This window comes from Fusarium musae, chromosome 1, assembly GCF_019915245.1.
Source record: "Fusarium musae strain F31 chromosome 1, whole genome shotgun sequence".
Classification (NCBI taxonomy): domain Eukaryota; kingdom Fungi; phylum Ascomycota; class Sordariomycetes; order Hypocreales; family Nectriaceae; genus Fusarium; species Fusarium musae.
The window spans coordinates 1,145,719-1,159,218 of NC_058387.1; the positions used below are offsets into that span (position 1 = coordinate 1,145,719).

The following is a 13,500-nucleotide window of genomic DNA, read 5'->3' on the forward strand; positions in this document are numbered from 1 at the left end:
CTCCTCTTCCAGACGCCATGAGAGCTCCAGCAAGAGCTTCTCAAAAAGCCACAAGGCCAGCAAAACGAGTTCTTCTTTCAGCAAAGACAGTGGCATCACCAAGCGAAGACATGAGTCTCGCCATCGGCGACCAACAATGACTTCCATGACCAGTGCCAGTGGTGATACTATGATGGACAAGTAAGCCACTGTTTTCTTCAGTCCCTGTATCGTCACTTACACGACTCAGCAACAACATGGCCTCACCTATAGTCACTCTCGTGGTTGGCAGCGAGCAACGTCTTTTCGCCGCTCACGAAGACGTTCTTGCCACTAGCCCTTTCTTTAACAATGCTCTACGAAATGGATACATGGACGTCGCCAGCAAACGTATCTCTCTTCCCGATGAAGAACCCGAGATCTTCAGCTCTGTTCTCGAGTTCCTCTACAAAGGAGACTACACTCCCCGTCTCGTTCACAACAAACGTCGTAACTCGTACGAACTTGAAGCTGCCAGTGAGGAACAGCGTGCTGCTGTCGAGAGCACAGTTTATCACCGTGGCATCGATGGTGATCTTCTCAAGGATACTGTCATCTATTGTGCGGCAGAGAAGTATGGTCTTGATGAGTTGAAGAAGCTGTCGCTACGAAAGCAAGGACTTCGTAAGTTTTACAGTATCTCCCTTTTCAACTTTTTACTAATAACTTTCTCAGAGTCCGGCATCCAGTGCAGCACCATCCTTGCTTCGGCAAGATATGCCTACGCCAATACTCCTGATACTGACTCCAAGCTACGAGCTCACTATCTTGCACTCATCATTCGTTCACGAAGCACTTTCAAGCGAAGTGGTACGATGCAACTCGAGATGTATAACGGCGGTACTCAACTTTTCTTCGACCTTTTTGTCGCTCTTTGCAATCATGTCGATGACATCTCAACCGCACAGTGAGTTTTAAGTCCCAGCATCTATCTCTCAGCAAACACTAACAAGGCCATAGAAACACTCCTCGCTCAAACCGCCACTTCTCTTAATGCACCTCCTTATCTGCGGTGATTTTACTCCCATTTAATGAAACATGAATTTCCTTTCTCTCCGATACAAGGCGTCGACTTCACAGTACTGACAGATACCTTAAAACTAAAGAAATATTGGGGTGGAGTTCAGGCACTTTATTGATGCTTTATGCACGGAGTTTTAACGGTTGAAATATGGCGTGGACATTTCTTTTCTGTACAACTATTATTCTTACAGACCCCTAGAGGGTTCGACTACTATTTGGAGCAGGGGTTTTGGGGTTTCGGCCACGCTGCACGCGAGCCTGTTGCTTGATATTGGATTTTTCACGATGATTTTGTGCTGAGGATACCAAGACTGTCATCTGAGATGGATGGACCAAAATATGTATTATTATTCACGACGCTCGTTTTCACGAACTTGAACAGAGCGAGCTTTCAAATACATTTTATGGCTTACACTACTTTGTTCGCTGTGCTTCCTTCAGTGAGATTCCAAAAGTTCTGTTGAGAACAGTCAAATGTGGCGTCCAACAAGGTTCGCCAAGGATCAGTTACATCGTGAAACACAAGTCGCTTGTAACGGAAGAGATCCCCGGTTGTGAGTCACGCTGTCGGATAAGGTGCGATCTAACTTGTGAGGAAGCAAGCGAACCATGCAAACTGCGAGTGTGAAATGTGGGGGGCTCAACAACGTCTCGCTTTTGACAAAAGGCCCGAACTGTCCGACCATGGCTATCGAGTAAGTAGATGCATGGAAGGGTGCTTTTTCTGAAGCATCAATAGTTGAGGAAGAGCAAGGACGAGGGGGCAGGCTCGAAGTTGCGAGACGCAAGGGTGGTTCACGGTGTTATTCTCAAGCGTGAATACGGTGCAAAGACAGCCGGAACAAGCAAGGAGGTCAAATCAGCGCAACTGTGAGCTGGGCTGAAAAAGCAAATGCAAAACGGACATAGCTGAAAGAGCTTTACGATTTGTTGGCGTCAGCGTCTATCCACTCTGCCTCATGCTACTAGAGTCTCTTAAGTAGTAGTCGTCGGTTTAAGAAATGCAGATAAGCTCTGAAGCTTCTCATACGTCCGTCAGGCGTGTCTTAGCCAATGGCCTTAGCCTGCAGTCTCACAATCCTGTGCCGGGGAAGGCGCCTTTCTTGGACAACACCACGATGCCTCGTTCTCGTGCAATATAACCTTTCATAAGTTCCTAAACAAACAAACGTTAGTGACTCAGATCTTTGTAAGGCTGAGGTGGAGGGCGTGTAGATAAAGAGCTTCAATGCCCCAGGCAGACACTTGGCTAAGGCAGCAATTTGGTGACGATTATATAGTCAACTGACTGCCACGCAGATGCCAACGACAACTCTCAACCGTTTTGGGCCAAGAAGTTACTGGACCGGAAAGGCAGCCAGCGCCTTATCCACACTAGGGATCCGTGAACTTACTTTGTAAATCATATTGGCCAGCATGCACTCGACTTCATCCGGGTCGACCGTATGACCGCTTCCCATGCTAACTGCAGCCTGGAACTCGGCCACAGGTATTCTTGTACGGCGAACCGGGGTCGTCTCGCCCTCTTTTGGTTCGTCAAAGCCACCAGCAATGAAGACCTTACGTAGCAGGTTACGCAAGGCGATGTCTCGGCCTCTCTCAAGGGTAAGGTAAATACGCCGCTTGACGAACTCAGCCTCACCATCTTGTAGAGCCTTATCGAAGGCTTGTAGGTTACCGGATTTGATACAGTTGGCCAGAGGCAGGAAGAGTCCCTGTAGACGAGGATAATTCTCGAGAAGGGCTTTGGTAGGAAGGACATGACTGGTGAGGAGGCGGCAAGGGATGAGATAGGTCAGGATTCGTCTACATCTACATCAGCAAACGCTTCACAGCGTGTGTCGATACTTCACTCACTCGGATTGACGGAGAGCGTCTTTGTGACATAGTTGCCACGCTTCATTAAGATGGGATTCGGCCTCGAATATTGTTAGATGGTGACATTGGCGAGTAGCTGTACACTCACCTTATTGTAATTCTCCTCAAGGAATAGTAATACGCCCTCGTAAAACTTGAAAGTCACTCGCTGGGACTTTGGGAACATTTCCAGAGGCGGCATATCGCCCTTGTCATTGTACACAGCCAGCGTCTTAAGGATAGTTCGCGACAAGGAAGCCGAGTTCAACTTGAAGTAGGTCTTGAAAAGAAGGTTGATAACGAAGTAGATACCCCATTTCCGTGATTCCTCAAGGGGTGCTCTTGACGCAATCAGCCATTATCAACGTGCAAGACTATGATGATCATACCTGTCATTAAGACAAAGCGAAAAGATGCGTTTGAGATGTCCTTCGCAGTCTCTTAATTGAAGTTGCTTATCCGTTTCTGGGTCGAAATCGTCCGATATCAACGAAGCTCCAGGGCCATTGTCAAAAGTCTTCGCTTGGCGCTCCTCGTCGGATTTAATCGCAAATAATCGTAGGTACTTGCCCACCATATAGAGTGAGGGGATAGTCCACGCTTCGAAACCGTGTGAGTTGTATCCGCGGATGAGTACTGAGGTCAGTTCCTTCCATGCCTCATATACTTTAGTCCACGTAGACTATATCAAGAATTAGTATGGTGTTCTCAGAGTTAGCTATACAAGCCTCATACCTTGCCGCTCTCTCCCGCCAAGATCTCAGCAATAGCTTTCCAATATGAGGTGTACACCTCAACCCAGCCCGTACTTTCATCATGGCTCATTTTCCGTCGATGGGATGTGCTGCTCTTGACAAAGTGCTTGATGTCGCCCTTAACGCTGTGAGAATTCGTACTACGCCAAACAGCCATGAGGCGATGAGGGTCATCTGGCGGAGCTACAGGCGATAGTGTTTGCGCGAGTTTGTAACCATTTTTCTGGGAATGAGCTTCCGCAAACTGATCGAAGAGGGTGTTCATGGTTTCTGTATTAGACACGCAGGATCTTATGCTCAGTAAGAGTGCTGTGGGTGGTTCAAATTGAGCATGAGCAAAATCGAAATGGATGATAGCGGTTTAATGATTGATTAAATGATCCAGTGAAAAGGTTGTGAAACGTCCAAGTTTGTATTACCAAGGTTTGTGATGTTACAAGTCGATCAACTGGCCTCTCACTCTGTCGTTGAACTCATCTTCTCTCTTCCCAACTTCTTTGACTTGCCCGCCTGCGTTTCTGATTGGCCATTGGATCCACTGTCGTCCAGAGCTCCTTCTTCGATGCCGCACGTGACGCTTTACTGAAGTGGAGAATCGGTCGACCAATCGCTAACGGGGCCTAAGCCCTCCGGAAGGTACGACCCACTGGCTCTTGCCCTCCTAATCGCACACTTTTTTATCTTGCGATCTTGCAAACTTGCCATTTACTAACCTTCCAGTCAATCACCAGAAGTCACCGTAAGTGCATACCGGGACTCATACAGGGAAACCCACTAACAATCATACAGATGGGTAAGCAGTTTTTCTATTTTATGCGCTCGATTGCAACGATGCCGCCCGCCGGAGGATTATGACGACGAGAAACAAATTTCGATATTTCTTCACAACTTGCTACGAAAGGGACAGAAGGACGAAGGATCACCTCTCAGCTGCTCCAGAACATCGACGACTGCTCACACAATTTTCTATCTGTTTGCTGAAGCGGGCGTGTCAAAGTTTTGATCCAAGAGCCAATTTCGAATTTCGTCAACACCTCGACTTGGCACTAGCACCACGCACTCGAAATTTCCATTTGATCCTCCGGCTCGGCTTGCGGCATCACAACAACCAACCACTATCACCTACAACGTCTCATACTGACAATGTCTTCAGGCCGTCTTCAGGAATACGAGGTCATTGGGCGCCACTTGCCCACCGAGGCTAACCCTACCCCCGCCCTCTACCGCATGACCATCTTCGCTCCCAACGAGACGGTCGCCAAGTCCCGATACTGGTACTTCTTGCGCGGTCTCAAGAAGGTCAAGAAGGCCACTGGTGAGATTGTCAGCGTTAAGACTGTACGTAGCAAGAATCCACACGACGGGAAACAATGGCCAGGCTAACTGGGATAATCAGATCCACGAGAAGCACCCCCTCAAGGTTAAGAATTTCGGCATTTGGATCCGATATGACTCTCGTTCCGGCACGCACAACATGTACAAGGAGTACCGTGAGCTGTCCCGAACAGATGCTGTCGAGTCTCTCTACTCCGACATGGCTGCCCGCCACCGTGCTCGTTTCAGGTCCATCCACGTACGTCCAACTCTGCCGCTCAGGTAGTCGTCACAGTCACTAACAAACTTCAGATCCTCCGCGTCGTCGAGATTGAGAAGACCGAGGACATCAAGCGACCCTACATCCGCCAGCTGACCCAGAAGGGACTCAGCTTCCCTCTCCCCCACCGCATCACCAAGGAGAACACCAAGAAGCTCTTCAGCGCGAAGCGACCTTCCACTTTCGCTTAGAATGATTTCGGTTTAGAGGACGGTTGGGGCTCTGCGGGTGTTACAACGGATCATGGAAATATCAACTGACTTTGCTCAATAAAACGGGCATTGAATGAACCAAAAATTCTGAGCATGCGGATGCTGCCTGGTGTGAAAACAATTGATTGGGATTTAAAAAGTAACAAAGACTACTGATTGCGAACTATCATGTCGACTCGCCTGTCCCGCTCCCTGGAGATGTTTCTATCTGTGTATCGTTGAAAAATTCTGTCCAATATGTCCATTCCATAGGCACGCCTTGCTCCAAGCCCATACCAAAGTCGAGATTCAATGTTTCTGGTGGATCGAACAGTATTGAGGGATCCATACTGCTCGTGTCGTACTGTGCTGCCAAGCCTGGCCCAGATGAAGGAATGTTCATCTGTTGGTTTGTACCATACTGCAATGGTTGAGCCATATTATTCATAGCTGGGGGTATGAAAGCTGCTGCAGGGTCCAGGTTCATGCTGGAGTTAAAATCCATACGTTTGAGAAGCGCTTCAGTTCTCGCCGCTCTCGCTTTCTTGAGCAGCTTTTTGATAGGTCGCCAAAGTGAACCTTTCGCTGTATCTGCAATGTGCTCTCGTGACGATGGAAATGTTCTCTCCACGACTACCCAGGCCTTGTCTACCAACTCTCCCTCTGTCTGCACGCAGAGTTCTGCTAATGCAACCGCGAGAGGATGCCATTGCACATAAGTGTCTGTCCACCAGGCAAACCGATCTTCCCACTGATTCTTTGTCATACGCTCTCGCAGCTCAATAATCGAGATCGCAGTGCGCAACATGGTCTCCTTTGATACTCGAGGTCGGTCGGGAGCTGGTCCACCGGTGAAAGGATATTGAATATTAAGCCAAAGCTTTAGAATGACGATGCGAGCAATTTCAGAGGCGTAAATAGAGGGGAGATGGGAAGGTTTGGCAGTGTGGATGAAGCTGGTTTCCAATTGACGTATATGAGAAATCAGCTCCTCTTCGGTATATAAGAAATGCTCCGGTTCGCCTCGAGGGCTGTAATGCGGATGCGATATGAAGCCGAAGATGCCTGAGCACATGGCAGTACATAAACATACAACGTTGTCGGCAGGCGTTGTTTTGGGTATCAAGGGACCTATAGAATCAGGTCCAAAATCATCATCATCAATGGGCGTGGGCTCTGCTGTATCAAAACCTGACCGGGTAAGTATTGCATCAGAACCGCGGTCTTCTGACCCGCGGATGTCGAGAACAACGATGAAATGCCATAGACGACGCCTCATCTCGGCGACAAATGGTGTGAAACGGTGACCATCACCATCGCGGTGGAGGTTGAGTCCTTGGGCAATTCGGATAATAAGTGATGTGAGAACCCAAGATGTCCGGTCGTGTAAATGAACACGCATCATGCTTGTATAGAGCGTCAGGGCTTGCAGAGGCTCGATCTTGGTTGTGCTGAGATAGTCCGCTTCGGCGAGTGCCCGCTCCACCGCAACACGGTATCGTCTTGTGAGAATTTCTTTATTTTCACCCAATTGCTTCAGACATGATTCTGGTGTCAGGCAAACAGCTGCACAGAAGTATATGGCGAATAAGACAGCGTTGATCTCGGGAGTGAATGTGTGTGTTGTCGGTGACTCGATGTAGGCTTGGAAATGTTTGCTGATGGTTGGTCGATGCAGAATCTTCATGAGAGGATCGACATTGCGGGTGTAAATGGTCCAGAGCCGTATCATCATATTCGGTGGAGGGTGTATTAGCGGTTGCCTCGATGTGTAGTCGGAGTTTCCAAGTAAGAAGCCCGAAGGACCCGTAGATGCCATATCTACTGACTCCGGGCTTTCACCCTCTTCTTCATCGTCACTGTCCTCAGAAGGTTGATTCAACGCTTGTCGAATTCCCTCAACCTCAGCACATAAGTTTCCCCAAAAGCCCGAACCGAGATACTGTTCGCCAGTCTCTAAATTGGCAGCCTGCGCTGCTACTGCTTGAGACTCATCACATCGGTTATCCAGCGTTGCCGAAAGTGAGGTTGAGCCTCGGAGACTCTGGATGTCCCCCTCATCCAATTGCTTCAGTTTGGCGGGGTCGGCCTGGTTGACGATGCTCTCAAGACGACTGATCCTGTCGAGTAATTCACTCTGGCGGGGCCTTGGAGTACGTCTTGTTGGTTTTCTTGAGGGAAAGACACAGTCGAGGCCAAAGCGAGAACATTGACCGCATAACGGTTGTATCTTGTCGCATTTGATTTTGCGTGTGCGACAGTTTGAACAGCTGAGTACTTTGGCCGGACGGCCTTCACGGGAGCTCATTCTGGCCGATAATGACCAACAATGTGTGAATAGTTGTGTTGGTGAGTTAAGCCTAGATTGCCGCAGTGATTGTCTCAAATAATCATGGCGTTGAAGTCGTTATATGCGTTGAAGTTTAACTTAAAGCAAGACCCAGAGTTGATGATCTGTAGCAGACAGACAGAGGAAGTGCCGGCGCGGCCCCACCCGACTTGAGTTTAGTGACGTTTAGATTTTTTTGGGTGACATTTGTCTCTTGTCTCGACCCTGATTCCCTTCCTGCCTATCAAGTTCCCTGCATATATTAGCATGCATTGCAATCCTAAGGCTGAGTGAGGCTAGCCTTATTGACTCTCAACGGTTCTAGTTAGGCCAGACATGCTGAACAGGCTTGGGGATGCCTAGAAACTGAGACTTTGAACCTAAGAAATGGTTAGATAAAGTTATTATAAAATAGAGAAATTCTAACAGTTCTTTGATTAGTGAGTTTTCGTACCCTGATTCCAGTTTCAGGCCATCTAACGCCTATGAAGGCATACGTAGTGAACGCGAATATTGCCCCAATTGTCGGGTGCCGAGGGGTACTTTTGTCACACCTGAAATTAAAGCCTGCTGATTCGACTCACAATCAACGGTCGTGATGGCCCATGACTCACAATTCTGTGACATAGTACCTACACATAGCACAGACAATCTCGGAGTGAAAACGGAGGGAGATGGAAGATATATGAGGTCTAGAGCTTCTCAGGATCAGAACGGTTACAGGCTTGCATTCACGATAGTCAACTCCGCAATCAACTCAACTTACCCTAAACTTTCAACATGGAATCCACAAAAACTTCCTCGATTGACTTTGTAACAGTCAAGACAACACTTCCTGTTTATCCACTTCCACCAAATCATGAACGAAGAACTTTTCGATCAGAACGTCTATCGATGCGTCACATGACTGAGGATGACCTCGGGTTTCTTCGAACTCTTCGCACATGTCCAGATAGCATGAAATGGTCGTCGCAAGGAGGTCCTGATATTGAAATGGAACAGACTGAAAAGAGTCTCAGTCTTCGCCTGCCTCCAAAGGACGGCGAGAGGTACGATTGGCTCATCTCCCTCATCGAGACTGGCGAGCCCATCGGGTTAGGAGGCACCTGCGTATGGTCGAGTGAACTAGGCTGGCCGGCTCTGGGATACATGTTTCTGAAAGAGCATTGGGGCAAAGGCTATGCGTCTGAGTTTGTGAAAGTCTACCTCGATGAGTGGTGGTCGCTCCCAAGGAACGAAGTTGAGCTCACAGTGGACAAGAACACAATTCTCGAAGAGGACGGCGAGGTCAAACAGGAGTGCATCTCAGCCATCACGCTGAGCGAAAATGCTCCCAGTCAAAACGTCCTCAAAAAGGCTGGGTTCAAATTCGTGTCGTCGTGGACGGAAGCTGATACCAGAGACGAGTCTCAAGAAGTGACCCTACATGGGTTTGTTGCTCGCAAGGGAAAGGTTGTCGTTTAGCCAAGCGAGGTCGACAACCGAATAAGGATATAACACAGGCCATTTGACCAATCGGCCTGATCCGAGAACGAGGGTCTTTGATCAATAACGATGCAGGAAACGGACAAGGACGCGGCCGGACATCTGAGGAAGTCCGTGATAGTTTCCAGGTCCGGACGGGGTTCCACTTTTCGCCGATATATATGACGATGACTTCAGCAGCATCAACTTATTGTAGCTTTCAAAATAATTGAAATATTTTATACGAAGCTTGATTTGACCTTACCGCTCTTAAAATGCCCATCTCTATTCCTCTTCCTTCTCTCGTGGCCACCGCCACAGGCATCACTGGCTCAGCCTATGCATCCGGTAAGACTGTACAATCAGGCCATAGAACACTGACTGATTATTCTAGGTTTCATTGCCTCTCTTTCACTTGCTGGCATCCTCGCTGCTCTGCAACTACCAGGACCCCCTGGTGTTTCCGTTTGGCAGGTTCTCTTCAACCGTGGATTCGCTCTCATGCCCAAATTTGCCGGAACAACAGCAATCGCCTATCTATACGCCGCATATACAGCTGACCAGCAAGGTCGTAACTGGAAGGGACTAGCTGCCAGTGCTGCTTTGACGGTCTCCATCGTTCCCTTCACCACTATCTTCATGAGTTCAACAAACGACCTTTTGTTCAAGGCGTCTGCTGGAACCTTGGATGCTTCACAGGAGGACGTGGCTACGCTGATTAGAAGATGGGGAGTTTTGAACCTGGTTCGAAGTCTGCTTCCTCTTGCTGGAGCGGCCCTGGGTTTCTCAACTCTGTTCAGGGAAGAATGAAGATGTGACATGGGGGTAAACCGTCGTAGGGCGGGCAAAATAAACAAAACAATGGTGTAGCACAAAAAAAAGTCAGACTCGTCCCAATCAGTACATTCTGCATAAAGAAAACCTGTGTTTTATTTATCCTTCAATGGAAGATGTCCCGGTCTCGACAAAGAAGTACTAGAGCTTCATTCTCCTATGCTAAAAGGCTTTGATAACGCTGCCCCGAAGTAATCGTCGAGATAATTCCATCTAGATACTTCTCCCATTCGCTCGCTTTGAATCCAGTGGTTCACTTCCCATAAAGCAATTGTCGCCAGACCTTTCCTTGATAGATGCTTCCCTCAGTTGTCCCCATGACCATAGCCCAGTGATCTGATTCATTCCCAAAAAGTTCCCATTGCTGTCAACTAGTTCATAGCTCATACCATCATAGCCCCCTCACTGATCCTTCTCAAAATCCTTGATGAGCTTTGCGCATTTACTCAAATTCTTCTTAGGCTCCCAAGTGTTCTCCTTGTTGCCAAAACCCTTCCACTTGACCTGGTAGTAAAGCACCTTGGTATCGGCGTCAACCTGAGAATCAATGATTTTCTCAACCTCCCATTCGGTAGTAGACTCGCTACGCGTAGCCTTCTTTCTGGCAGGAGGGCTTCTCTCTGAGGCTGTTTCAGCTTTGGTCACTCTTGTCTTGGCTGGAGGACGACCGCGACCTCTTTTTCCAGCAACGGGCTTCTTCTCCTCCGCGCCACAAGTATCCTCATCCTGAAGGCTAGCAGTGGATGCAACACGCTTAGAACGACGAGGTGGAGCTAAACTGTTCACTTGCGACCGACGCTGGCGCTTGGCTGGAGGGGCTGCCTTTGCATCTGCGGCTTCTTCATCGCTCTCCTCTCCAGGCGAAGGAGCGCGTTTCTCGGGCTTAGAGTCTTGTTCAGTTTTCTCAGACTCAGGAGAATTGAGTTCCTCTTCGGAACTCGCATAGTCCACAAGGTCAGAAGTAATTTTTGGGATGAGCTCTTCTTCTTCATCTTCATCACCATCCCCCTCGATACTAGCACAAGGCCTAGGATTTTCATATAAGCAAGTGTAACTACTGCGTCGAAGTATGAAGCCTAAGAACTTACCCGTTGTGCTCCTCCACAGGGGACTTATCGCGTGCATAGAAGACAGTGGGCCTAGACTTGGAAGGCGGCATCTTGGTGAAGAGTGAAAGAGAAGTGGAAAGATTTGACGCTGCGACACCTATGTCTTCTTGAGAGTTAAGTCTTTGTGTGAGTTTGCTCGTTGTAAGGAAATCGTGTCGCGGATGATGTTGCGCGACTCTGACTTTGTTTTAGAATAAGGGTGAGATGAGATTCACCTGTACTCATAAATATAGTTAATACCTGACTGAATTAAATGGGACTAAGAAAAGGTGAAGGGCGGACTTTTTTTTTGAAAAAAGAAAATAAACAAATAACCCGAGGCGTTGGCAGTGATGGCAACTGCTAAGAGCCGAAGCGGTAGAGGATGTGCGACCTGGAGGATCGTAAAGTAGGTTGGCAGGTAAGTGAGGTGGATGGAGGTGGGAGAGAGAAACTACAGTCATTGATCGGGGAATATACTACATTTGAGAATGAACAATAGTCGACTACCTTATCGACCACTTGATATGATACATTGGCCAAATTCTCTGTTACAATAAGACTGTCATTTGTTAACGAAGACTCCTAAACTAATGTATGCATCTATGCTTTCTTTTGTTCCTGGCAATCTGCAAGGTTCCGTTTGATATGAGATCACTGCCCGGATGACCAAAGTGCCAGACTTCAACATGCTGATAATGAGAAGGGAGAGCGCTAGAATTCACTACCTAATCAAGCTCTTCCACCTCGTCGTCTCTGAGTTCTCTGAAACGACCCTCCCTCAAGGCGGTCTCCACCGGGTTCTGAACGTCAATAATGCCTGTCTTTTTCAATCTAAAATGCCTGTTAGCTCTGTGCAACAAGTGAGTAGATAGAAAGTGTGAACTTACCGTTCAAATAATACAAAGAGTCTTTCAGCCTCTCGCTCCTTCTCCTCCTCCGTCATCTCAGGCTCGTCAACTGGCTTCTCAGCATCAACAAATTGGCCAGTGATGGGGTTGACAGGCTTCTGCTCCTTGGCCGCCTCACCAGCGCCGTGAGCCTCTGCAACCGAAGCTGGAATAGGGATGTTATTTTGGAAAAGAAAGCCAGATGCAAAGCCGTAGCCAACGTTCTCGACAAACTTGGAGGCATCCTTATCAGACAGCTCGAAGAGCACATGTTGGATCAGGTTGCGCAATGACGGGGCCATGGCGTTGTTGCTGTTTTGGAGTAGTTTGGCTGATAAGCTGTGTCCTTTGCCCAGAACATCCTTTCTCTCCTGCTCCGTCGGCAAGAGCTTTTCGCGAATGAACGCTTTCGTAGAATCAGGCGCATGCTCGTATATCGACCTTACGAGGCCAAGGACTGGGACAATGGAAGCATCCTTCTGATTGTCGGGAATTGTTCGAATGGAGACATCTAGAATGTCAATCACCCTAGATACTACCCTCTCAGGATCGCCCTTGGGGTGAAGAGCCTCCTGGTTCTCTGGGGTATTCAGGTCAAGATTAAGGAAGCCGTTAATGATGAATCCGACCGGAGGGTCAAGCGGCTTCGTTTGGGAAACGTCAGCCTTGAACAGTACAGCTATCAGATGAGGGACTGCAGGATTGAATAATGAGGCTTTCTCTTTACACCAATGTGTAACGTTGAACAAGAGCTTTACGGTTTCGGTGAGCGCCATGTCTTGCATGGGGTCAGCCTTGGCCTTGGTGTCCATTTCCTTTGCATGCTTTGCTAGGTTGTTGATAATGCGATCGGCCAGTTTATCTTTATCGAGGAGCTCCTTCAGGTCGATCTTTGTTTCATATGTGGTCAGGAACAAGATACGAGAGTTGAGAAATTCATCATCATAATTTCCGGTGTCTAGTTCTTTGATGGCTTTCTGAGCAAAACCTTTGTCGACAAACATATGCCGCGTAGGAGGGACGAGAAGCATCAAATTAGCTATAACCTTCAGTGCAGCCCGAGCTGATTTGGTAGATGGTCTATCATAGGCATGGCGGAGGAGCATAGTGAAGCCCTGACAACAGTTAGCAATACTTCAAATCATTTGACCCTCATATGAGAACAGGTGTGCACTGACTGCTTCCGAGAAGAGAGGTTCGGCATTACTGGGGTCTCGACTGTATAGCTTAAGCTTTTCTAGAGCTAAGGCGCGGTCTGTCTACAGCATTAGGAGAGGATGCATTGCTATTCTTTCCAGTCAGGAGACTCACCATCTGGAAGAAACTGATCTTCTTCGAGATCTTCAGTGAGCGCTTCAACCAGTTCCGTGACCTCTTTGAGCTTCTGAGCCCCTGTGGGTAGACCAAAAGCTGGCTGAGCGGCCATGATGATTTGATGATGAGTGAAGAGGGGGATG

The 13,500-nt window shown here is 48.2% G+C and overlaps 8 protein-coding genes across 8 annotated transcripts; 4 read left to right on the plus strand and 4 right to left on the minus strand.

Annotated features, from left to right (window-relative positions):
- Positions 1-236: 236 nt before the first annotated feature.
- J7337_000365 (uncharacterized protein) lies at positions 237-929 on the plus strand (the record flags this gene model as incomplete). Its single annotated transcript, XM_044818120.1, has 2 exons — positions 237-642; positions 694-929. The coding sequence occupies 2 exons, from the start codon at positions 237-239 to the stop codon at positions 927-929; spliced, it is 642 nt and encodes a 213-aa protein (XP_044685822.1).
- A 1,184-nt stretch (positions 930-2,113) lies between these two features.
- CSN12 (COP9 signalosome (CSN) subunit) lies at positions 2,114-3,918 on the minus strand (the record flags this gene model as incomplete). Its single annotated transcript, XM_044818121.1, has 6 exons — positions 2,114-2,197; positions 2,436-2,847; positions 2,899-2,960; positions 3,008-3,239; positions 3,288-3,580; positions 3,634-3,918. 6 exons carry the CDS (start codon positions 3,916-3,918, stop codon positions 2,114-2,116), a joined length of 1,368 nt encoding a protein of 455 aa, XP_044685823.1.
- Positions 3,919-4,796: 878 nt separating this feature from the next.
- On the plus strand, positions 4,797-5,438 carry RPL20A (60S ribosomal protein L20A; the record flags this gene model as incomplete). Its single annotated transcript, XM_044818122.1, has 3 exons — positions 4,797-4,991; positions 5,050-5,226; positions 5,280-5,438. The coding sequence occupies 3 exons, from the start codon at positions 4,797-4,799 to the stop codon at positions 5,436-5,438; spliced, it is 531 nt and encodes a 176-aa protein (XP_044685824.1).
- A 187-nt stretch (positions 5,439-5,625) lies between these two features.
- Positions 5,626-7,657, minus strand: J7337_000368 (uncharacterized protein; the record flags this gene model as incomplete). The annotated part of the gene is given in 2 exon segments (XM_044818123.1): positions 5,626-7,558; positions 7,575-7,657. 2 exon segments carry the CDS (start codon positions 7,655-7,657, stop codon positions 5,626-5,628), a joined length of 2,016 nt encoding a protein of 671 aa, XP_044685825.1.
- Positions 7,658-8,670: 1,013 nt separating this feature from the next.
- J7337_000369 (uncharacterized protein) lies at positions 8,671-9,231 on the plus strand (the record flags this gene model as incomplete). The annotated part of the gene is made up of 1 exon (XM_044818124.1): positions 8,671-9,231. The coding sequence occupies one exon, from the start codon at positions 8,671-8,673 to the stop codon at positions 9,229-9,231; it is 561 nt and encodes a 186-aa protein (XP_044685826.1).
- A 275-nt stretch (positions 9,232-9,506) lies between these two features.
- J7337_000370 (uncharacterized protein) lies at positions 9,507-10,041 on the plus strand (the record flags this gene model as incomplete). Its single annotated transcript, XM_044818125.1, has 2 exons — positions 9,507-9,579; positions 9,626-10,041. 2 exons carry the CDS (start codon positions 9,507-9,509, stop codon positions 10,039-10,041), a joined length of 489 nt encoding a protein of 162 aa, XP_044685827.1.
- Positions 10,042-10,467: 426 nt separating this feature from the next.
- J7337_000371 (uncharacterized protein) lies at positions 10,468-11,224 on the minus strand (the record flags this gene model as incomplete). Its single annotated transcript, XM_044818126.1, has 2 exons — positions 10,468-11,092; positions 11,154-11,224. The coding sequence occupies 2 exons, from the start codon at positions 11,222-11,224 to the stop codon at positions 10,468-10,470; spliced, it is 696 nt and encodes a 231-aa protein (XP_044685828.1).
- Positions 11,225-11,881: 657 nt separating this feature from the next.
- Positions 11,882-13,469, minus strand: J7337_000372 (uncharacterized protein; the record flags this gene model as incomplete). The annotated part of the gene is made up of 4 exons (XM_044818127.1): positions 11,882-11,987; positions 12,044-13,158; positions 13,222-13,298; positions 13,355-13,469. The coding sequence occupies 4 exons, from the start codon at positions 13,467-13,469 to the stop codon at positions 11,882-11,884; spliced, it is 1,413 nt and encodes a 470-aa protein (XP_044685829.1).
- Positions 13,470-13,500: the final 31 nt, after the last annotated feature.